The 23,295-nt window shown below is 46.2% G+C and overlaps 1 protein-coding gene across 11 annotated transcripts; it reads right to left on the reverse strand.

The window, feature by feature from the left end:
- Nucleotides 1–557: 557 nt before the first annotated feature.
- GOLPH3L (golgi phosphoprotein 3 like) lies at nucleotides 558–21,998 on the reverse strand. 11 transcript variants are annotated; one of them, XM_083716044.1, is made up of 5 exons: nucleotides 21,899–21,998; nucleotides 14,122–14,320; nucleotides 4,998–5,129; nucleotides 4,767–4,881; nucleotides 558–1,590 (listed from the first exon to the last, which is right to left on the reverse strand). In XM_083716044.1, the coding sequence occupies exons 2-5, from the start codon at nucleotides 14,302–14,304 to the stop codon at nucleotides 1,163–1,165; spliced, it is 858 nt and encodes a 285-aa protein (XP_083572170.1). In that variant the 5' UTR covers nucleotides 14,305–14,320; nucleotides 21,899–21,998; the 3' UTR covers nucleotides 558–1,162. The 11 variants fall into 11 exon arrangements, with proteins under 11 accessions (XP_083572170.1, XP_083572173.1, XP_083572178.1 ...); XM_083716047.1 differs by lacking the exon at nucleotides 21,899–21,998 and adding an exon at nucleotides 21,179–21,210; XM_083716052.1 differs by lacking the exon at nucleotides 21,899–21,998 and adding an exon at nucleotides 21,030–21,153.
- Nucleotides 21,999–23,295: the final 1,297 nt, after the last annotated feature.

Raw genomic sequence — 23,295 nt, forward strand, 5'->3', positions numbered from 1 at the left:
ATCAAAAGCAGAATAAAATTATATAAAGAAATCATGCAAATCTGCCCTGTTCGCATAATCTGCGCAGGTCCCAAGAATTTAGCGGTTGGCTGTGGGTGCAGAAATTCAGGGCTGGATCCAGAATAAGATGAGCAGCACCGAAATGTTTGTGAAAAGTAAAATAATGATTTTAACGCAACCGAGAGGCAGCAATGCTTCTGAATGCCAACTGCTGGCAACCGCAGGAGGAAACAGTGCTCTTGTGCTTGGATCCTGCTACTGGGTTTCCCATTGGGGCACCTGGCCAGCCACTGTGAGAACAGGATGCCGGAACAGATGAGCCATTGTCCTGATCCAGCAGAGCTCTTCTGATGTTTTTATGACTTTAAATTAAAATTTCATTGATTTCAATCAATGCAACTAAGTCTTGATCCAACACTTGGCTTTTCATTAGCCCAGAACACACAGAACATCACCAGTTTATGGGCACTCTCTGCCTACTTTATAAACAAATTGCCACTGGGAAGGAAGTGGAACCCCAAGAATCAAAAGCGTGGGAAAAAATAACACACAAGAGATTGCATAGAGATTTGTGCTGTAATGGTTTTTTTTCCAGCAGAACACAAGGAATAAACAGCACAAGGGGAAAACTGGGTCGAAAAAACGAGACAGGGCAAAACAGAGGTTGGGGTTGTAAGATTTAACACACAGAGAAAAAAAACGGAACAAAACAAAACAAAAATCCCAAATGCACATTGTAATTTGTTCCTCCCTAAAACAGTTGGGGGGGGGGGAAGAGTTTGAAATAAACGAAAGAGGCGGCTCACTCCACTTCTAGCAGACACAGACCTTCATTTTAAACTGGGGGGGGGGGACAACGGAACGGAGGGGTGTTCCCAGGGGGGGAGGAGAAAACGGCGCACAAACTTCTTTGCTCGTTCTTGCAACCTAACAAGTCCCCGAATCCGAGGAAGAAGAGATGGTGGTGAAGATATAGGCGTTCCTGTAACAGAATGTCGCCTGCCATGCCCAACATCTGTGGTGGCGGCTTCGGGCGCGGCAAGTCACCAATGCCCACTGCTAAGGAGCATGGGAAGATTCCACAGAACAGAAAAGGTTCAGTCCTAAAGAGGAAACGAGGGCCAAAACCACTCAGAACAGCCTCGCCCGACTCGGGAGGCTTTTAGGACTTGTTGAAGGCTGCCAACACAGCCCAGATCATCTCTGAGCCCCCCGCCTTGGCCGCTTCCGCCTCAGGGTCTCTGTCCATGAGGTCCTTGGACCGGTTCATGGCCACGTCGTATTTCTCGTCGACCAGGCTGGTGAAGACGTTCTCCAGCACGTCAGAGGCGTGGGCCAGGACCAGCAGGGCTAAGGTCCGCCTGTCCATGCGGTGGGGGTCATTGACCCACCGGTCCAGGACGCTCTCTTGCAGCTTCTTCACCAAGCGCTGCTTCTCCGTGGTGTTGGTGACTGGGTGGGTGGTCATGTCGAAGAGGAGGAAGTTCTGCTTCTCGGTCGTCAGGATCCCCTTCTCCACTAGGTTCTTGGCGATGCGCTCCCGGACGTTGCGGAGCTGGTACTGCAGCTTGAAGGGGTTCCAGGTCTCACCTGCGGGAGGCGAGGAAGAGGGTCAGCAACAAGGTCAGGACCTTGAGGGCCCATCTAGCTCGGTGCAGTCTACTCTGGCTGGCAGTGGCCTGCTAGGTTTCAAGAGGGAGTGTCTCCCAGCTGCACCAAGAGAAGCCAGAGATTGAGCTGGGCCCTTCTCTGTGCAAAGCAGATGCTCATTTACTGTGCTACATATGTTACCTTAAAAATAAACAAAGATTCTAGTCCTCACTGTTTTAGCTCACTCCAGCTACAGATTGTTGTTTTCTAAAACAAACAAATTCATTTATTTAATTTTGGAAGTTTTCATGGCCTTTGGTTTGGACTCAGCCTGACCCTTTTGTTTCCCTCCCCTCATGGTCTTGATCTATCGGCTACTTTTAAAATGAGGCTGCATTTTAAATTGTATTTTAACCTGTATTTTAAATTGTTTTGTTTTTTATCGTCCCCCCCCCCAACCAGTATGTTTTTACTGTGATTTTATTGGTGTTAGTTGCCCTGAGCCCGGCTCTGGCCGGGGAGAGGAAGGTATAAATAAATTTTATTATTATTATTTATTATTATAGGTATGGGAACGTCTTTCAACCTATGATTTGCTCAGGTTCATATTACATAATCTACAAAAGATGACCTATAATACAAACTTGGTTGAGAGGTGGTTGTACTTTAGCTACAGAATTTTGCACTAACACCTTATGCCCATCCAAATTTGGCAGCGGCAGTGGTGGTAGTGGAACGTGTTGTCTGGGGGCTGACTGTGGCCCCTGAGGCTTCTCTATTCTGGCCCGTGGGACTATCCCCAGACCAAACCCGTCACTGCCCTTGCTTCACGTCCTCGAGTGCTTTTGCTCGGGATGTGACAGGGTCTCTTGCTCACCTGGAGGAAGAGACTGGAATGTAGCCTACAGTACACCCACCCTCAGCCTGCAAAAAAAAAAGGTTCCCCACCTCCACATTATTGGAGGGAGGGGGAAGAATGCGATGGGTTGTGAAGCTGGCTTGTTTCAAAAGGTAATACTTAGGGGATTAACCACAGTTTAGGGTTTGAACACAGGTCACTATGCTTTTTTCTTCAGAGCACTGTAGCAGTCCACAGGCATAATTTCAGTGTTCCTAATACAGTGGTGCCTCGCAAGACTAAATTAATTCGTTCCGCAAGTCTTTTCGTCTTGCGAGTTTTTCGTCTTGCGAAGCACGGTTTCCCATAGGAATGCATTGAAAATCAATCAATGCGTTCCTATGGAAACCGCCTTCAGACCAGGTCTGGGGACAGTCTGTCCCCCGACCTCTTCTGAAGGCCGACGGGGGGGGGGGGCGAAAGTCTTTGCTTCCCCCCCCTTCCCAGGACAGCGGAGACTGTCCGGGGCGATCTGCTGCCCGCCAGCATTTTAAAATCCCCCGGGAAGGCAGGCAGGGGGGACAAAGACTTTTGCCCCCCGCCCGCCTTCAGAAGAGGTCCAGAGGGCTCTCCAAGCTGCGGATAGCAGCCTGCTGCCCCGCGCGAGGGGCAGACATTCGCAGCTTGGGGAGCCCTGCAAGACTTCCCCTGCAGGGCTCCCCAAGCGGCGAATGTCTGCTCCGCGCGAGGGGCGCTCTGCTTAAGAGCGCCCCTCGCGCGGGGCAGCAGGCTGCTATCTGCAGCCTAGGCGGGAACTCTTCTGAAGGCTGGGGGGAGAAGGGCTTTTCTTCCCACCGCCAGCCTTCAGAACAGCCTTCTGAATGTTGGCGGTGGGGAGGAAAACCTTCCTCCCACCGCAAGTCTTCAAGACAGGTCTGGGAACAGAGGAGAAGCGCTGCGCACCTGCCCCTCTGTTCCCGGACCTGTCCTGAAGGCTTGCGGTGGGAGGAGGGCTTTCCTCCCCACCGCCAACATTCAGAATGCTGTTCTGAACGTTGGCGGTGGGGAGGAAAAACCCTCCTCCCACCGCAAGCCCCGGGAACAGAGGAGAAGCGCTGCGCACCTTCCCCTCTGTTCCCGGACCTGTCCTGAAGGCTTGCGGTGGGAGGAGGGCTTTCCTCCCCACCGCCAACATTCAGAATGCTGTTCTGAATGTTGGCGGTGGGGAGGAAAAACCCTCCTCCCACCGCAAGCCCCGGGAACAGAGGAGAAGCGCTGCGCACCTGCCCCTCTGTTCCCGGACCTGTCCTGAAGGCTTGCGGTGGGAGGAGGGCTTTCCTCCCCACTGCCAACATTCAGAATGCTGTTCTGAATGTTGGCGGTGGGGAGGAAAAACCCTCCTCCCACCGCAAGCCCCGGGAACAGAGGAGAAGCGCTGCGCACCTTCCCCTCTGTTCCCGGACCTGTCCTGAAGGCTTGCGGTGGGAGGAGGGCTTTCCTCCCCACCGCCAACATTCAGAATGCTGTTCTGAATGTTGGCGGTGGGGAGGAAAAACCCTCCTCCCACCGCAAGCCCCGGGAACAGAGGAGAAGCCCTTCGCGCCTTCCCCTCTGTTCCCGGACCTCCCACCGCAAGCCTTAGGACAGGTCCGGGAACAGAGGAGAAGGCGCGCTGTGCTTCCCCGCTGTCTCCGGAGATTTCCCTATGGGCTTTCGTCTTGCGAAGCAAGCCCATAGGGAAATTCGTCTTGCGAAGCCGCTAAAAAATCGGAAAACCCTTTCGTCTTGCGGGTTTTTCGTTTAGCGAGGCATTCGTCTTGCGGGGCACCACTGTATTTTGCTTAATGTTTTACTGGATTCCTATTTACCCGGGTACCATGTACTGACTTTTTTTGTTTGTGATTTTACTGATATATACAATGTCAACCACTTAGAGATTCCGTTATAAGAGGCACGTAAGTTCTTAAAATGAGAAAGAATCTGTAGAAGCCCCAAAGGCGTAGCAGCCTTTTTCAACCCGCTTGTGAAGGTTATCAGAGATCACAAAGAAAGGAATATATGATAACAACAAGAAGATGAGGGAAATAACAAAGAGACTATCTGGACAGAACTGGATAGAACTGTTTAATTACAGCAGCAGCAAGAGTGAAGTTTGGATCCCTTTCGGAGCTTGAAGTATGGGTACCTCCAACAAAATTTTAAAAATTTGGCTGTATAATTTGGAACTAATGTCATTTGGAATTGATGTGATTTGACTGGCCTGTTAATAAAAATTATATTTAAAAAAAAAACAAAGGCGTAGCAGCCCTGCAGGGCTCAGAAACACTTCCGCCCTCACCTGTCAGCAACTCAATCCACGTCTGCACTGTCTCGGCAGGTTCGGTGGCTTTGAGGTGCCGCAGCGTCTCGTCTAGGAGGACGTCTCCTGTCGGGGCATCTGACTTTAGGAGGACCTAGAAGGCAGAAAGAAAGCGAGAGACAAAGACTTCTGCCAGGCTCTCCAAGGCGCATTGAAATAGGCCCTAGCAAACAGCCTCAGGGAGGCCAGGGAACAGAAAAACCCTCTCACCTTCCGGTCTAGCAGTCGTTTTTTCCTCATAGTCTGTGGCTCCAGCTGTATCCTTCCCCTCATTGCCAGCTCAATGAGGATGCCGCCCCGGAGGCCGGAGGAGATGCAGTCGTTCCAGAAGGACGTGTAGCCCTGAGGAGATCAGGAATGGACATCAGCGAAGACCCAGGAAGAGTCACGCAAAAAACTGCATGATCGGGCCATAAATAGTTCGGGGTTTGGTGCAAGTCACAGATTTTATTTTATTTTATTTAAATAATATTTATTAACAGTTTAGACACTACAAAAGAAAAAAAGAATTAAAGAAAACAATACAATACAAAAACAAAGATACTACATAACACTAACGCTAAAACATTAAACTAATAGAACAAAACAAAACCAATTTAAAACACATCCAATAATTTCAATATCTTATATTTCATTCACTTGTTTCAGCAACCTCCTCACACCTCCCTTTTTGTATTCCACTTCAATTAACTGTTTCAGCAATTCCTTTCCATCTTCCTCTGTTTTCTGTCCTGTAATTTATCTTAACATGTTCTAAACTTATTTTTTCCCTTTAATACACTAATAATCTATTTGTACTTAATTCCTTATAACATTTCTACTAAAGCCATGTAACTTCATTCCAACATTTGTCTAACATTCATTGATTTTACAGTATTTCTGTAAATAGTCTTTAAACTTTTTCCAGTCTTCTTCCACCAATTCTTCTCCCTGGTCTCAGAGACCGGGTCCGAGGCAAGTCACAGATTTTAGAGGTGACCAAAGACAGGATTATTAGTCAAGGCTGTCATTAACTAATTTGAGTGGAGTTTTTTTGGTTTTTTTTTGGAGGGGTAGCAATGGTGATGCTTGTTTTATGCTGCTGTTTTGTCTCTTTCACGAAACAGATGGGATAAAAGTTTTGGGCTGTATCCAAAGTTAAACAGAGCAGACCCACCAAAAAGCATCAGATATACAGTGGTGCCTCGCAAGACGAAAAGAATCCGTTCTGCGAGTCTCTTCGTCTAGTGGTTTTTTCGTCTTGCGAAGCAAGCCCATTGACGGATTAGCGGATTAGCGCTATTATCAGCTTTTAGCGGCTTAGAAAAAGGGGGAGGAAAGGAAAAAAACCCCGCAGGAACTCGCAAGACATTTTCGTCTTGCAAAGCAAGCCCATAGGAAATTCGTTTTGCAAAGCACCTCCAAAACGGAAAACTCTTTCGTCTAGCGAGTTTTCCGTCTTGCGAGGCATTCACCTTGCGGGGCACCACTGTAGCTAACTTAGGTCTATTTCAAAGAGTATTCCAGGAGCATAAGAAGCGTGTGCTGGATCTGGCCAAGGGCCCATCTAGTCCAGCCTCCTGTTCTCACAGTGGCCAACCAGATGCCCCAAAGGGAAACCAGCAAGCAGGATTCAAGCGCAAGAGCACTCTCTCCCCTCCTATGGCTTCCAGCAACTGGTTTTCAGAAGCATCAATGCCTCCAGCACTGGAGGGAGAGTACAGTCACTGTGGACAGTAGCCACTGATAGCCTTGTTCTCCTCCAGGAATCTATCTAATCCAGCGGTTCTCAACCTGTGGGTTCCCAGATGTTGTTGGACTACAACTCCCATCATCCCTGAGCTCTGGCCTTGCTAGCTAGGGGTGATGGGAGTTGTAGCTCAACAACATCTGGGGAGACACACAGGTTGAGAAACGCTGAATTCTAATCCTTTTTTTAAGCCATCTAAGTTGGTGGTTGTCACAGCTTCCTGTATAAGTGAGTTCCATGCTTTAACTGTGTGAAGAAGTCCTTCCGTTAATCTGTCCTATATCCTCCAACATACAGCTTCATTGGATGTTCTTATTGTAACAAGAGGGGGGGGGGGAATTCCATGTATAATTTTATACACTTCTATCAAGCTACCTCTTTCTAAGCTAAAAAGTCTTTTGATCACCCAGGTGTGGGCTGGGGGAAGGGAGGACTTACACACTTACACTTACACACACACACACACACACACTGCTCCAATCCAAACTTCTACCAGTTAGGGATTAACTTTTGACGAAGCTGTTCCAAGTTGAAGAACAACTCAAGTCTTCCTTTATAGAAAAAGGAGAGGAGGTGCTGAGCCAAAAGGAGCTGCAGCCTGCCAGATGGAAGGCAGCGCTTCCTGCGCAAACACCCAGCCCATTATTTCAACAGCTACACTGCTTGTTTCAGCCTAGGCAAAAAGCAAGCAAAAAAAAAAAAAAGTGTGGCATTTTAAAAGCCTATTCTCTTCAATATGGTTAAGCTTACGTAAGACACCCTGCCTTCACAACCATTTAACAGCTAGAATCAGGCCTTTATTTACCTTTAAAAAAACAACCCTCCACTTCCTCATAGCAGAACATGCTGGATAAGAGTCTAATTGGAAAGACCAAAGAAAGTCTCTTTTCCACCCATGACCTTTCTTGACGTTTCACAAGGATACAGACAGCAGCCTGAAGTTCAGAAGTTTTATTTCTTATGCAAACAAATTCTGTGACATCAGTGGCTGCGGGTTAGGCTGGATTTTAAGAGTTCAAGGTATCAAAAGAAACCTTTTCGAGTATCTTTTCAGAGAGGGAGGCTGTATATGTTCAATGTCAGTGCAGAATTTTTGACCGTGACAGGCTCAGCTTCCATTCTGGGGTCAGAGCAAGATTCTAGTCCTCATTGCCAAGGAGTCACTCTGGTTGTGGTTTTCTTAATGGAACTTGGTGCCTCAATTGTAAAGCTAAAATCCAGATTTCTAGTAAAAAACTAGGCAAATGCCACCCATACATGTCTCTGTACAAATTCAGCTGTCCCCTCAAGACCTATTTATTTTTGCAGCTGTTTGGGGACATAGTAAAAGTGGCACTATGGATATAATTGTCTCACCAATGTATTTTAGATTATGACTTTTCTTTTTTAAAAATTTTGCATTTTTAGATGCTGCTGGCTGTCCTGGACTCTTTATAAAGGTGGGCTATAAGGAATAATGATGGGCTGCATCCAACTATTCAGAAAAGACCCAGTGAAATCAATGAAACAAGCTAGTCATGTCCATTAATTTCAACGGTTCTACTCTGTGGTTGTGCACCACCACAAAAAACTCAATATCATGTTACTAAAGACCTGAAAGGTATGCCTCAATTAAAGATTTATTGTGGAAATCAAAAACCTAAAAAAAAAAAAAGCTTTGGAATTTGAGATATTAATTCTGACACTGGCATTCTAAATTTCAAGAACGATAGTTCAAATTACAACTTTACAACCTGCATTCTTGCACCAGACCGGTTCAGAATAGGCCTGAAAAGCACAAAAATGAAATTGCACTCTACCCAAATCTATTTTACTTTGGCCATGAAACCTGTTAATTTTATTGGAGTGTACCTACAAGTATGCATGCTAAGGACCACAGACTCGGACAGCAAACAGAGTGGACCAAGGATAATTCCAAAACCTTTTTTTTTAAAAAAAAGGCCCCCAGCAGCACCGGTACTGGGGCTTCAACTCTTAGATGTAAAGTCAGTAAGTTAAACTCTCGGAATGATGCCTCGCCCCAGCAAAGGAAATGAAGTTGAAGAACCAGTCTGAGTCAAACCACTGAACGGGAAAAACAAACACGGATCAAGAGTTCCGGCAAGACCAGGACTTCAAATCAAATGCAGAAGTGCCACATTTCCAAATCGCTTCAGCCCTTCTAGGGGTGCCTGAGCCCCACTTCTCTCTCCAGCTGCAGCTCCAAAGGGAATCACATTTAGGCTGTGTAGCCCCAATATGGCTCTGCCCCCCCAAAAAAAAGAATTGGGGGAACGATAGTTTACCCCTGACTGAGCTACAATTCCCATCATCATTAACAAACCACAGTTTCCAGGTTTCTTTGGGGGAAAGTCATGCACTTTAAATGAATGCGTGTCTGCAGCCCAGTCAAAATGGATCAATGATTGCTTAACACGGGGGTAGCCAACAAGGGGCCCTCTAGGTTATGCTGGACTACAGCTCCCATCATCCCTGGCTGATGCAGCCGAAGCGGGATGTGGCTCAGCAACAACATTGGCGGACCCTGGCATAACACATTTCAGTTGTCCCACAGCTCATGCAGGTGCAGTGAATAAGCACATCTTGCCTTAATCCTCAGGCTAAGTCACTATCTTGGTGCCCAGTCTACCTCAAAGGGTTGTTGAAAGTATAGGAAAGGGGGTAAACACTGATCTGTGACCCTAGAAGATAAAACTTCTACTATGATGTCAGTTACACTCAGGGTCCACCTAGCGTACAACTTAGTTTATGTATTTATTTCAGATATGTATATACAACTTAACATTAAGAATCTCTAAGCAGTGTAGATAATAAAAAAGAGAATAAGAACAATTAAAACTCATCCTAAAAGCTACAAAACTTCAAGATGCCTGCTGAAATAAGGAAGTTTTTGTTCGTGCCTGAAGTTCAGCAAGGAGGGTGCCTGTCAAATCTAAGGAGGCAGCTTTGGAGATCACCCAAAGCCCTTTTGGCTGGAGCCACAAAACTATCTGTGTTCCTCCTTGAACCTGTTTGAGAGGACAATAAAGATGTTTGCACTCCCTCAAGCATTTGGGATTTAGCCGGGAACCTTCATTTCAGTTGCTCCTGGTGGCGTGGCAGTAACAGGGGTGGTTAGGAAGCCTATCTGCCACAAATTTCTCCCTATGCACCCTTGCTAAGCCACAGTTTAGGCTCAGTGCTTTGTGAGAAATCAGACCATTAACACTTAAAACCATGGTTTGTTTTACTAACCACGGTGAAATGTTGCCCATGGTTTGTTTCACTAACCATGGGGAAATGTTGTGTCAATATACCTACACTGAGAATTAAGGACTGGCCACAAACCAGCTGGTGAAATGGGCCTGGAGCAAACTTGCAAACCAGGTTAGGAATTAATTTGTACTAAACAAGCCACGGTTGTGTCGGCTCCCATGGCTCCATGTCTGGATTAACCAAGATTAAAAGACATCCAACTGTGGCTAATGCTAACTATGCTTAAGTGTGATGGGTGCCCTGGGCTACTGTCCCTGCACCATTGCAAAAAAGTAGTGGGGGGTTGATGCTGTTAAATATGCTGTTGTAAGACAACCTGGGCCAGCTCCTAGGAACAGAGGAAGGTGCCTTATTCTGAGTCAGACTGTTGGTCCATCCAGCTAAATATTTCTACGCAAACAGCCCTCCAGGATTTCTGGCAGGAGTCCCTCCCAGCCCTACCTGGAAATGCCGCCTGGGACCTTCTGCTTGAAGGCAGATCCTCTATCACTAAACTATGGCCCTTCCCCACAGCAGAAGTCAACAACCTAAGATATAAATGCAGCATGAGCATGCAAATCAGTTCCTACAGTTCATGCCCTGGGGGCAAAGAGAGTCACAAGACAGGTGCAGCTGGAGTCTTGATGCCACAACTTCATTTAAAAGGGTTCCCTAAAGCAGTGTTTCCCAACCTTGTGCCTCCAGATGTTTTTGGCCTACAACTCCCATCATCCCTAGCTAGCAAGACCAGTGGTCAGGGATGATGGGAGTTGTAGGCCAAAAACATCTGGAGGCACAAGGTTGGGAAACACTGCCCTAAAGGACAAGGAGTCACTTACAGTAATGCATCAGGATACTATTGTAATCTAGGCTAGTGATGGACTAGCAAGCAAATGCAGCTCTCCCTGACAGAGCTTATTCCCTCCCCCTTCTCCTTGCAGTGCTTATATTGCACCCTATGTCTGCACGCCAAGACAGGGACTCCAAAGACAGGGATGCATCTTTTAAAAAAATCAGAACAATGTGACCATCCTTCTAAGCAGGACAAGGGAGGGGAAGTCAAATCGCGTGCAGCCAAGGCATGAACCAGCAAGGTCTACATGGTGTCACAAGCAGCAGTGACAGCCACCAACTTGGATGGCTTTAAAAGAGGGTTAAAGAGATTCCTGGAGGAGAAGGCTATCAGCAGGCTACTGGACACACTGGCTTTGCTCTGTGCCAGGGTTGGAGGCAGCAGGCTTCTGAATACCAGTTGCTGGGAAACAATAATAATTTATTATTTCTATCCCGCCCATCTGGCTGGGCCTCCCCAGCCACTCTGGGCGGCTTCCAACAAAAGATTAAAAATACATTAAAACATCAGGCATTAAAAACTTCCCTAAACAGGGCTGCTTTCAGATGTCTTTTAAATGTCATATAGTTGTTCATTTTTTTGACATCTGATGGGAGGGCGTTCCACAGGGAAACACAAGTGGAAAGAGTTGCTGTTGCACTCAGGTCCTGCTTGCTGGCCTCTCTATAGAACAGGATGCTGGACTAGATGGGGCATTGACCGGATCCAGTAGGTCTCTTTCAGAGTGCTTATGGAACCTCCAGGTCCAAGGGCAGTCTATCTAGATTCCTAGGTTCTTTGCGGTATTGGCCGCTGTGAGATCAGGATGCTGGACTAGATGGGCCCCTCTGGCCTCATCCAGCTGCAGGGCTCTTCTTAGTTTCTGGCAGGCTCTAAAAACCTAACATTTACTGGTTTCTCGCCAAACCGACTTTTATTTATTGTGGACTCAGTCAAGACAAAGGTTCTGTCTCGCTCGCTACAAATGTCTCAGTACAATATAACAGAAGGTTGGCAACTGCATGACAAGAGCTCCAATGGTCTAGCAGTTCTGAAGAGTAGCCCTGGGCAGCAGCGATCCTGTGATATGACTCGCAACTTCCACCCTCTTTTGAGGTGGGAGGTGTAGGTCACTAGACCTGATCAGTGGCAAAAGCTTCAACATGTGTCTATAGAAAAGCTGTGCAAATGAGCAATTCCAAACCGGTTTACCTCAGTAATTACTAACCAAGGACTGCCCAGGTGCAGGTCTGACACACCTTTGGACAGAGGATTTTCTGCAAAAAAGGAAGAGCACTGAAACCAATGTATAAATGGTAAAGATACCAGTTGGATCAGTCCGGAACGGGTTTTAAAATGCACTCCTCCTACTCCATCATGGACACTGCCCTCTAATAAATTTCTGCTAAAAGAAAGAAAGAAAATAAAGAGTCCTGGCAAAGTCAGTGATAACCTTTGTGAAAAATCAAAGAGTCATAGAATGGTAGAGCTGGAAGGGATCCCAAAGGTCATCTATTCCAATCCCTTGTAATGCACAAATCACAGCTATGTTGTCAGAACTAGAATCTGTCCACAAGCTTGATTCGATTAGTTTACGGACACTCCTGAAACCAAGCTTCTCTGACTTGCAACAGATATTAATTGAGCGGAGCTGGTTGTCTCCTTGGGCTGTTTGGCAACCTTCTGGAGTTTTATTAGTTACCGTTTTGAATTTCTGCTTCACAATGTTATTTATTTCATTTGTATTTTGACAGCTGCCCAAGATTGTCGTTTTGGCAAGATAACACAGGATATTTATTTTAAAATCAACAACCACAAATACATAAATATGAAGAGATTCTGTTCTGTCACCAATAACTACTGGAATCGATGGCCACTATGCTTACCCTATAGATATGTAAATTTTTCAGATTGAACGGATCACATTTTATGGCCTTTTCACACACACTGTGCATATATTTTGCCAGCTTCATGCACCTCACAAAATCTAATGCCATAATAAATGGGGAGCCATTAAAAACTATCAAGAAACTCTCTTTTTCTGGTGGGATATAATGGAGCAGGGGACTTAAGGATATCCAACATTCTGGGCCAGAACAAGGGGAGAGAATCTAACAAAATGTTTGCCAACGTGCATACAGACACTTATTATGCCCAGCCTTTTCAGTTCACAACAAGAGACAGGCTCAAATTAACTGAATCCCACCACCGGTAAACACTGGCAATCTGGCTCTCACCACACACCTCCACCGCCTGCGCTCTGGCTCCTCAAATTTCATACAAGAACTGCCCACATGTCTCTGGCTTATCTTAACCACTACGGCAGTGCAGTGTAGTGGTCAGAGTATCAGGCTAGAATTGGGAAGATGCAGATTCTAACACCACACTCAGCACAGGGTCCATCAGCATCTCTCATCCTAACCTACCTCATAGGGTGCAGTGTGGGTAAAAACAGGAGGGAGCTAATTGAAGGAAAAGTCGGATATAAATGTAATAGATAAGGAACTGCCTTATACCATGTCAGGCCGCTGGTCTGTTTAGCCAGGATTGGACCTGGATTCTTCTGTGAGCAAAGCAGATGTTTTGCCTTCAAAGCAGATCCTCTACCACTGCCCTGAACAGTAAGGTTCTGGTCCTCATGGTTCTGAAGAAAGGGCTAATTTTAAAAAGGAGCTGCCTTAATCCAGGGTCAGGCTATTGGTTTGCCTACCTCAGCATTGTCTACACTGACTGGCAGCAGTTCTCCAAGGTTTCAGAAAGGAAGTCTCTCCCAGCCCTACCTGAAGATGCCAGGGATGGAAGCAGGGACCTTTCACATGCAAGCAGAAGCTGTACCACTAAACTACAACCCTTCTCCCATAAATAATCTCATGCAGAAGAGAAAGCGGCACATACTGAAGACACAACTCTCCACCCTGACCCTTGACAGGCAAGCTGTCTTGCTTAATTTCTACTGTCCTGTTTAGGATGGTGTGGTTTTATTTGTCTTTATAATTGCACACCATATTGCTGTAAACCACGCTGGGACCTTATGGTGAATGGGTGGGTAAGAAATCTCACAAATAAGATAAATAGTAATAAAAACCTTCTCAGGACATACATGCTGGGTTGCTTTCCCCAGGGAATCTCAGATTTCTTCTCCTCTAGATCCCCAGCTGACTGTGCAGTTAAGGAGTCACTGAGATACCTTCTGCCAGTCAATAGCAGTTAGGTGTGCTTGACTAGGACCTGGGAGATCAGGGTTCAAATTCTGACTGAGCCAGAAGGCTCACTGGGCAACCCTAGGCTGCTGACTGTCTTGCGACCTGGCCTTCCTTGCAGGGCGGTTGCAAGGGTAAAACGGGGTGCACCTGGCATCTTCACGATGCAGCTTTCAACAAATGCTGAAGATGCAGCTCTTTGACCCCTGATATGTGCCTGCCCTGTTCCTGCAACTGCAATCTGCTCTGTTTTTAATTCTGAATTTTAAATTGTTGTACCCCTCCTTGAGAGCTGCTGCTGATGGGTGGTTAATCAATGCAGCAACAAGGCTTTTGTACCTCTTTATCCTTCAAGCCAAGGAGCAGCACCTCCTCCATGAGGGTGAGGCGGATGTCTTTGGAGTCTCCGGGGTCTTCCTCGCCCAAATTCTTGTCTGGTATGGAGTCCTCCTCACCTTCCAGCCGCTTGTCAACGTTTCGCCCGACATCTGCACGCCGCCCCCGGTGAATTAACGTCGTCATGGTCTCTCTGTCGTGCCTAGGAACAGAGAGAGAAGAGGGGGAAAAGATATATATGTATCTCCTGCAAATAGTTCTTTGTGATGATCCTGGTTTCTAGGGGAAGGGCCACAGTTCGGGGTCAGAGGAACTGCTCTGCCAACAGAAAACCAACATCTCCAGGCAGGGCTGGAAAACACTCTCTCTCTGAAACCCCACGCTGCCAGTCAGTGTAGACAATAATGAGCTGGATGGACTAGGCATAAGAAAGATTCCTATGTATTTAGGTATTCAGAACTAGGAGGGCTGGGATCTCACTGCACGGTAAGGGGAAGGGCTGCAGCTCAAAGCCAGAAGATTTGACTTGTGTGCAGAAGGTCCCAGGTTCAACCAATGGAAAAGTACAGCTGACAGTGTCCACAACCCTGGAGAGTTGTGGCCAGTCTATGCTGAAATGAGCTAAATTTAAAATTCAATATCAAAAGCGAATGAAAGCAAATAACAGACACAGGACTAGCGTTCATACTAAACCACCGTCTTGCAAAACATCCTCAGGCAAACCCCTCGTTTTTCAGCATTCCTAACTGTCTGCAGCAAAGATAACATAGGTAAAGGTAAAGGTACCCCTGCCCGTACGGGCCAGTCTTGACAGACTCTAGGGTTGTGCGCTCATCTCACTCTAGAGGCCGGGAGCCAGCGCTGTCCGCAGACACTTCCGGGTCACGTGGCCAGCGTGACAAGCTGCATCTGGCGAGCCAGAGCAGCACACGGAACGCTGTTTACCTTCCCGCTAGTAAGCGGTCCCTATTTATCTACTTGCACCCAGGGGTGCTTTCGAACTGCTAGGTTGGCAGGCGCTGGGACTGAGCGACGGGAGCGCACCCCGCCGCGGGGATTCGAACCGTCGACCTTTCGATCGGCAAGTCCTAGGTGCTGAGGCTTTTACCCACAGCGCCACCCGCGTCCCTTCAAAGATAACATAAGGATATGCAATTATTAAGACAGGCAATATAAAATAAAAATAATCTAAAGCAGCAATTTTACAAACGCCGAAGCTGCCCTCCTAACCAAGCCAGTGTGGTATAGTGGTTAGAGTCTTGGACTAGGGCTTGGAAGAGACCAGGGTTCAAATCTCCACTCGGCCATGAAGCTGCGTGTGACCTTGGGGGACAGGTACTGTTTCTCAGCCTAACCTGCCTCAAAGGGTTGTTATAGAGATTCATGCGGGCGGAGGGAGGAGCCTTGAGCTCCTTGGAGGAATAAGGTGGGACATAAATGCAATTAATAAATAAAATAAATGAACAACCATGCCTATTCAGAACATCTACTGAAGTGAAGGGGGCTTATTCTCAGGTAAGTTGGGTTAGTGTTGCAAACTTTCTGAGAGAAGTATATACTGACGTCTACTGCTGAGTAAACATAGATAGCATAAGGTTGCACACATGCCTGTTTTTTCTTTCCATTTCACCATAAAACCACTGCTTCTGCTTGGCACAAACTAGACACAAGGTGGGTAGGTAACGCCACATCCTGTGCCTCTAAAGAAATGTAGCTTTTCCTGACCCACAAATTAAACTGAGTGGTGCATGTGTAACTTCACACTTTTAACACGTCACTTATTGCAACAATTTGCATACCACTTAATCACAAAATCAAAATCCAATCAAAAACCCTGCTGGAATAATAATGCTAAAAAAATATATTCAGTTTTACTGCATTGAGGTATCACCTTTGCCTTCAAGATGCTCAAGCTGGCCTACACAGCGCTCCCCGCGCTCTGTATTACTGTGACAACAACCCTGCAAAGTAGGCCACGCTGAGAGGTGGCAACTTTGCCCAGGATTGCCCAGGGAGCTTCACAACTGTGTGTTGGGGACCTCCCCTAGGCCCTAGCCTAGGACTCAAACCTCTACTGTTTCAAACTGCAGTTAAACAGGTACAGATTATATTTAGCTGTCTGGTTATATTTCAGTATGCATTTATGAGAACCAATACAATCACTTAACTAAATAAAAATTTAAAAGGAACAGAGGCGTGGGGCCGAAGAAGCAAGGAAGGGATTGGAACCGTAAGCAGCCACCTCTCGAACACGTTGCAAACAAGTCATTTTAAGAAGAGACGCAGCTATAAGATTACATTTTATACCCTCTTTAAAATAGAGTGTTAAGATTAAACTCAGAGCGGCTTGTAGCCTAAACAACGAAGCAAACACAGCAGCATAATCAAGATTTATCAAGTGCACCAACCCAATCAGGATTACGGTTCTCCCTCTTAATTCCTAGATGTGGGGCAGAAACCCACTGCCTTCGCCCACCTCTTAAAATGTACACATTAAAACGAAGCGGGGGGGTGTTCCTTTATGCACCCAAGGGTGCCAAGGCTTTCATCGCGCCTAGAAAGTCCTTTCCCAGACTCACCTGTAATACTGCCCTGTTCTTCCCTCCTCCTCCTCCTCCACCTATTGCTCAAGTTGCTCGCTTGCTTCTTAATGGGAAAACTGGGGAATCCTAAGCTGAGCAAACTTTACTTCCTGGTTCATCGGCAAAAAGGAAGGGGGAGGAGGAGAAAGGGAAAGGAGGAGAAAAAATATACACCCCCAGCACATCAGCTTCCTGGTTTCCCTGGGAAACCTACCCTGGTGTGTATGCAAAGGGCAAATGAAAAGACCTGCTGCAAAGGAATTCACCAATGGGCTCCTTGGGAAGGCGGGTTTTACGCCTCTCTTTGTTTCAACAGACAAACTTGGAAAAAAAGAGGGGGGCACGATTAATTAAGTAAAAAAAGGATGGGAGGAGCTAGTGGGATTGACAGCAGAGAGAACCAATGGAGAGGAGGAAAGCGCGGCTGGCTTTCCAAGGCCCAGGAACCAATGGTCTTTTTGAACACACATGCACAACATTGGTGTGCACCACGGGAAAGAAGGAACTGTGTCCAAGCAAAGGTGTTAAGGCGCCTGCGCGGATGTTTGCACGCCGGGTTAGGGATTGCAAGATTTTTTGGGGGGTGGGGTTTTGCATCTCGGTCCTGCGCCAGGTTACTCGGGAGTAAATCCCTCTCCCCGAATGCAATGCAGGGCTTCTCCCTCCTTCCCTCTTTTTCCCTCTTCATCAAGTTTGCATGGGATGGAAGGTTTTGCAGGCTGCGCCCAGTGCATGTTGTGTCCACCTTTTCTCTACCCTCCCCGCCCCTGTTTTCCTTTTGTATAATAATAATAATAATAATAATAATAAAATTTATTTATACCCCGCCCTCCCCAGCCAAGACCGGGCTCAGGGCGGCTAACAACCAATAATAAAAACAAGTTGATTAAAATACAATTTCAAAAGATTAAAATTAAAACATTAGGATGCAGCCTCTTCACAGGAGGAGAAAGGAAAAAGAAAGAGGGAGAGGGAATCAAACTGATTCCAAGCCAAAGGCCAGGTGGAACAAGTCTGTCTTACAGGCCGTGCGGAAAAAAATCAGATCCTGCAGGGCCCTGGTCTCATGAGGCAGAGCGTTCCACCAGGCTGGAGCCAGTGTTGAAAAGGCCCTGGCTCTGGTTGAGGCTAATCTGACTTCCTTAGGGCCTGGGACCTCTAAAAAGGTAAAGGGACCCCTGACCATCAGGTCCAGTCGTGGCCGACTATGGGATTGCAGCGCTCATCTCGCTTTACTGGCCAAGGGAGCTGGCATACAGCTTCCGGGTCATGTGGCCAGCAGGACTAAGCTGCTTCTGGCGAACCAGAGCAGGGCACGGAAACGCTGTTTACCTTCCTGCCAGAGTGGTACCTATTTATCTACTTGCACTTTGACGTGCTTTCGAACTGCTAGGTTGGCAGGAGCAGGGACTGAGCAACGGGAGCTCACCCCGTCGCAGGGATTCGAACCACCGGCCTTCTGATCGGCAAGTCCTAGGCTCTGTGGTTTAACCCACAGCGCCATCCGCGTCCCTCTCTGGGACCTCTAGGGTGTTGCTATTTATGGACCTCCGTGGGGCATACCGGGAGAGGCGGTCCCGTAGGTACGAGGGTCCTAGGCTGTGTATCGTGTCAGACCATATGGTTGTGTCCAGCTCCATATGATCTACACTGACTGGCAGTGGATTTCCAGGGTTTAAGGAAGTGGTTTTCTCCTAGCCGTATGCAGAGAAGTGATTGGACCCAGGACCAGTGTCCCACTGAATTTTGGTCCTTCCCTTAAAAAAATAATGTAAATTTTCACTTCTGATGAAGGGCTGGTTTCGGGGTTTCAAATTTGGAGACATTCCCAGCCCACCTGGGGATGATGGCGAATCAGCTACCAATTATGCTTCCCTTATAAACCTTCCCTGTTTATATTCAGACATAACTTTTGAAAACAAAATCCCCTGAAGGCGTTAAGGCGGGAGAGGGCAGACTTCTGGACTCGACAGATCTCCTTTTGCTTCCACCTGAACCTCAAGATCCAGCAGCTAAAGCCACCTGTCAGGGATTCTTTCAGCCAGGATTCCTGCATTGTACAGGGTTGGACTGGATGACCTTTGGGGTGCCCTTCCGACTTCTGGGATGCAAAATGGGAGAATGGATCTCGCAATCCCAGTTTAACCGCTTCTCTGCTTTATTTAAAGCCACCTAATTGGGGCAAGCGTGGGTGTCTCTTCCTTCTTGCCTTATTTATTCCACTGATAATAAAATTTATATCCTGCCTCTCGCACCACTCAGGGTTCCGCGTGGGGTGGAACAATTGAAAGCACCCGTTTTAAAAAAGCTTTTGTTGAGCCATTTGGGGGTCAGCCAGCGACCCTTGCAGATCGACCCACGGGCGGCCACGAGATCTCGCAGTAGATCCTGATCCGTTTTCTGCCGCAGAGATACATTTCCCCAAGATAATATGCTTGTTCTGGGCTGACAGCTGTGTCCCTAGGAAAGCATCTTTTCCAGCGCCCACTTTAAAAACTGCAAACAAGAACAACGCTATTATATGTTAAATTAAGATTTCCTGATTTTTTGCCTCCTCATTTGCTATTCTCATGCCCGTTCATCCGTCTTGGAGAACCCGCTGGCTCTCTGCTGCTTCAGGGATCCCCCTTTCCTCTCAGAACAGCCTGCAATGCAGTAATAAAATGGGAGGTCAAGCTCAACCAGTGGATTTCTTAGCTGGAGTGGAGAATTGGAACTCGGGTCTCCTTTTCTTTTTTAAACGGATTTTGGTATTTTTATATTGCCTGTCCGGCCCAAAGTAATTCAGAATGGAAAGTGTTAAAACATGTTGAAGCATAAAACAGTAGCCATCTCACAAGGCATAGGTGAAACAGCGGCAGTTAAAACGACAAATTAGCAAGCCCTGTACTTTGTTTTTTCTTGCACACACATGTGTGAGTGTGTGTGTCGTATTTTTCCGTGTATAAGACTAGGGCTTTTTTACCAAAAAATTAGGTTTAAAATTGGGGCTCGTCTTATACACGGGTAGTGCTGAGGGGGTGTTTTCTTAATTTGGAGTCCCCAAAAATAGGGGGCGTCTTATACATATATCTATGTATATGTATGTGTGTATATACACACACACACAAACAAGCCATAATTTGCTCTTCCTTCTCCCTCTCCTCCATTAGAGCCTTTTGAATTTTAAAGGCTTCTGGTGAGGCTCTTTCGTTTATACTGACATGAGCTTCTTTGAGAGGCAATATTCCCATTTTATTATTTTTACGCAGTACTGTATAGAAGTTGTTTGTTATAAATGTGAATCACTTTGAGGTCACCCGCAACAGAAAACACTCAATAAGTGGATACAGAAATGTGGCCGAATTTTTCTCCTCAGGAACTTCTGCTGGGCCTGAGAGCCTAAGTTGTCATGTCTGAGGAGGAGCAGACATGGCAGTCCCTCTGAAACTGCTTTTTGATATGCTAACAGGGCAGCCTTCCTTCTTTTTTGACTAGGGCCTGGGAGATCTGGGTTCAAATCCCCACCTGGCCATAAAGATAACTAGCTGACAGGGTTGTTGTGGAGGAAAAAGAGGGGAGAGAGAGACAAAATGTATGCCCATTTTGAGTTCCTTGGAGGAAAGGCAGGATATAAATAAATATAAATCTATATATATTTATTAATATATAATATATAAATATAATAAATAAGATATTGTGTGGTGTCTAATGATCCAGAGACCCCCGCTTTATGCTTTGTTCCTCAAATGGTTCATGAACGGTTGAGATTTTGACAAGGACTAGCACTTTTTGTACGATTTGACGTTCCTTTATCACTAATACTGCAGAACCATCATTTTCAAAGACAACCATTGTCACACAAGCCTGGCAAATCTGGAACTAGACTTGGCAGCCAAATAGTGCAAAACCGTATTTCTTTCTTTATGCGAAGACCATTATTTTATTTTCCTTTCACGACCTGGACTTTGTTACTTAATCCATATGTGACTGCAATTCTTCTACATGCCTGTTCTATGGTTTTGGTTTGGTTTACATCTGTTATTAGAAATATTCTCTCCGATTGATGTACGTCATAAAATGAAATAAAATAATATTTACAAAAGAAGAAGAAGATAACTATTCCTGAGAGGAATGGCCCCTAGTCTCAGGAGCTGCTTGCTCGGGTCAAGAGACAGGGAGCCATTGTCCCTTCTCCATTTTGTTTCTGTGCTTCCGGCGCCAGCCCCTCAGCGCAGCCCTTTTGGCTTTTACAGTTTTGTGGCTTATTAATTTATATACCGCTTAAAACCAAAATAGGCTTCTTGCCACATTACGGCCTGATAAAAGAGAAAGAGGGGAACTGGCCACCTTCCTTCAGCCTGCCTGGGCTGTCACTGTGAGGAGAAGGAACAGCCTGTAACCCTGATAAGGTTTATTTTTTAAAAGGCGGGAAAATAAGAAAGGCTTCCAGGGTCTTAATTGACAACCCCTTGGTCGCTGCTGGAAGCCATCTTTACCAAGGCCGTTGGCACATTTGAGACGCATGTTTTTCAGGACCCACCTTATCCCTGTGACCTTAATTTGGCTGAACTGTTTTTAATTTCATAATTTTTATTTGTCACAACCTGCCCTGGGACTTGCTGGGGAAGGGCGGGTAACAATTATAATAATTTTGTGGCCGCTGAGGAGATGACAAAGATGGCACTGGCCCTCCAAATTGACCACAACTGTGCCGTACATATAAAGCCCTATTATACTAAATAATAATAATAATAATTTTTTATATCCTGCCCATCTGGCTGGGTTTCCCCAGCCACTCTTCCAACAGAAGATTAAAAATACACTAAAACATCAGTCATAAAAAAACTTCCCTAAACAGGGCTGTCTTCAGATGTCTTCTAAATGTCAGATAGTTGTTTATTTCTTTGATATTTGATGGGTGTTCCACAGTGTGGGCACCACTATCTATAGAAGTTGTGGCTTTCACCAGCCAAATATTCCTGGGAATTGTAGTTTATTAAGGGTGCTGAGAGTTGATAGGAGAAAATCCGCCCCAATTCCCCTCACAGAACTACAATTTACAGAGTGGTTTAACTACCAATCCCTCTTCCCAGGGAACTCTGGAAATGGTAGCTCTGTGAGGGGACAAGGGAGACTGAGGAAAGGCTGAAGGAACATTCATCCCAGAGAAGACGCAGGGTCCATGGATAAATTGGCAATAGGATGCTTCAGGTTACCAGAAAGGATGTCACAAAGATGAGGACCAAATCTCGTTTTCCGCTGCTGCAGAAAATGACATATAATGGGCTGAAGTTATAGGAAGGATTAACTGCAGTTAAACACTGGGAGAATTGTATGAACAGGAAGAACAGTTTGAAAGTGGGGTCCGAGGGCCGCATTCAGGTCTGAGCAACCTTCTGGGGGCCACATATTTGTTGATGGAGCCAGAGGCAAAACTGGGCAGAGTAACGAATGCTGATTTTTTAAACCTTTGTATACCAGAGGCTAGTTTCTGCAGGCAGGTTTCCAGGCAAGCAAAGGGCATTATCAAGAGGACAGGTGCACATTCAGGTTGAGGAAAAGCTTGCAAGCTTGTGCATGAGGTGTGGGAATGGTGTGTGGCATAGCTGTCAGCTTACAGATTTGAAAATAAGGGACCAGCAACCTCGAAAATAAGGGACCAGCAACCTCAAAAATAAGGGACCAGCAACCTCAAAAATAAGGGACCAGCAACCTCAAAAATAAGGGACCAGCAACCTCAAAAATATGGGACCAGCAACCTCAAAAATATGGGACCAGCAACCTCAAAAATAAGGGACCAGCAACCTCAAAAATAAGGGACCAGCAACCTCAAAAATAAGGGACCAGCAACCTCAAAAATATGGGACCAGCAACCTCAAAAATATGGGACCAGCAACCTCAAAAATAAGGGATCAGTAGCCAAAATAAGGGATTTTGGCTTAGCTTATACAGAAATCCGGCACTGATGGAGCCATGCTGCATTTACTGCGACTGACTGTGTTTCACAGGGGGTTGGACTAGATGATCCTAAGGGTCTACAACTCCGACCAAAGAGGAGTGGCAGACAAAACTGATGAACGACGTCGAGATGGCAAAGCTTACAGGCAGAATTAGAAACCAGAAAGAGGACCTCTTTCATAAAGAATGGGGAAAGTTTATAATTTAGTTGAAAAGCTATTGTGAAGAGTTACATACATTGGTAGGATTGACAGAAAACTTGTAAAAAATTGAACTATGGATGGACTGATGATTTATAAAAAATGAGTTATGAAAGGGATGCAGAGGGGGAAATGACAACATTAAGATGCTGCACTGGTTGGAGGGCGAGCATGAAACCTGGGAAATTTAAGGGACAGCAGCGGGACAGGGCGCTGGTATAAGGGAGTTTCCCACCAAATAAGGGACGGTTGACAGCTATGGTGTGTGGCCTGGGGTGAGTCCCAAGGGCCGGATAGAGATCCCTTAAGGGCCACCATCACTGGCCTAAAGAAACAATGTGTGGAATAACCAGCCTCCTGTAACCAACATACTTAAGTTGAATTAATGCATGAAGGGGGAAGACCATGAAATAAGCTGTCCTGGCACGCTTGGCTCACTTTGGTTGCAATAAAGA

The sequence above is a fragment of the Podarcis gaigeae genome (assembly GCF_964106915.1).
Source record: "Podarcis gaigeae genome assembly, chromosome: 16".
Taxonomy (NCBI): Eukaryota; Metazoa; Chordata; class Lepidosauria; order Squamata; family Lacertidae; genus Podarcis; species Podarcis gaigeae.